Source organism: Lactuca serriola, chromosome 3 (genome assembly GCF_051521515.1).
Source record: "Lactuca serriola cultivar US96UC23 chromosome 3, Lser_US96UC23_V15, whole genome shotgun sequence".
Lineage (NCBI taxonomy): Eukaryota > Viridiplantae > Streptophyta > Magnoliopsida > Asterales > Asteraceae > Lactuca > Lactuca serriola.
This window is the reverse complement of record NC_136410.1, coordinates 8,455,415-8,456,941: the sequence shown is the minus strand read 5'-3', so window position 1 is coordinate 8,456,941 and position 1,527 is coordinate 8,455,415. Positions and strand designations below refer to the sequence as shown.

Sequence of the window (1,527 nt, the reverse complement as noted above, 5' to 3'; positions counted from 1 at the left end):
TTGTGGAAGTTTGATATGCTCTGGTTTATTTCGGTATGGTGTTCATGTGGGGATCAGGTTCTAGATCTGGAGCGAGCGGTAGATGGGTTAAGGATGACTGATAACCAGATTCAAGAGGTCATCGCCACTGAGGTGCTTGTTGCTGTGCGACGATCTATGCCAGAGATGTTTGGGTCTATCAAGACCGATATGATTGAGCTCTTTGATGATCGATACGTTGCTCTTTCTGAGGTTGTCGCTGCTGCAACTACCACTATTGTTGTTGTTGTTGTTGTTGTTGTTGTTGTTGCTGTTGTTGTTGTTTTGGGGAATGGTGGGGGATTTCCTTCTAGTATCGAGACTTCGACAACAAGAATCCCCTGGAGTTCGATGGAGTTCAGGACCCGATCGTGGCGATGAGGTGGTATCTAATGTGGAGGGTTGTTTCTTCACGTGTTCTTGCCCTGCTGACCATAAGGTTAAGTACACCCTAAACCTTCTTCCTTCAAGTGCGAAGTATTGGTCGAGATTGGTTACTGGCTTGTACACTCCTAAGCAGAGGGTTGTTGTTACCTGGGAGGAATTTGCTGAGATGTTTCGCTCGAGATATGTCCCTTTGGTGGAGAGGGGGAGATTGGATCAAAAGTATCTGGATTTGAGGCAGGGGACGAAGACAGAAACTGAGATCACCAAGATGATTACAGAGAGGGCTCTTTTCTGCCCTGAGTTTGCTGCTTCTAATCAGGACCAGATGACCCGGTACTTGAGTATGCTCAAGACGGATATCCGCCAGCTTGTGTCCACTCAGCGATATGGTTCAGTCATTGAGTTACAGGAGGTCGTGAGAAGGCGGTAGATTGAGATGGAGCTCCAGTCGAGGGAGCTGAAGAAGGTCCCTGTGCATTGGTAGCCTGCATCAAATCAGTTCAAGCCCACTGATTTGAGGTCTAGAGGGTAGAGGGGTCATACTTGTGGGAAGTGTGGCAAGGTTCATGAGGGTTCTAGTCGATCATGTGCTGGATGCCACAAATGTGGCAAGGAGGGGCATTTTACGATGGATTGTCGCCAGCCGGCCCCAGTACCAAGTGCCAGGATTTGTGATAGCTTATTTTATTTCCTTATTTTTATTAGTTTATTTAGATTTTTAGCTCTTTTTATTAGTATCGCATTGTATATTCTTTATTTTCTCTATCATGGATCGTATCCGGGACTTTTTATTTTTCATGAGGAATTTTTTAGGGTTTTGGAGCTCATTGCGGTTGTGGTTTGACTGGAGTTGGTCTTAGTAGGCTTTCCGATGCATTATTGGGCTTGGCAGATCCACCAAAGAAGATTTGGGCTTAAAAAGCAAAAGGCTTAGATGAAGTGGGCTTGTGAAGATGGATCTTGGACTTTTATTTTGGGCTTGGAGCATCCATTTTTGAAGCTAAAAGATGATTGGTTAATTTGAATCATGTGGGATATGGAGGGGACCAAGGGAATCTCTGGTAGTGGGATGGTTAGTGGAGGAAAAATGAGCCAAGCTACATTCCAGCAGCACTTGCACGG

At 45.4% G+C, this 1,527-nt stretch overlaps 1 protein-coding gene across 1 annotated transcript; it reads left to right on the top strand.

Annotated features, from left to right (window-relative positions):
- Positions 1 to 310: 310 nt before the first annotated feature.
- LOC145095004 (uncharacterized) lies at positions 311 to 835 on the top strand. The gene has a single exon (XM_079032948.1). The coding sequence runs from the start codon at positions 311 to 313 to the stop codon at positions 833 to 835; it is 525 nt and encodes a 174-aa protein (XP_078889074.1).
- Positions 836 to 1,527: the final 692 nt, after the last annotated feature.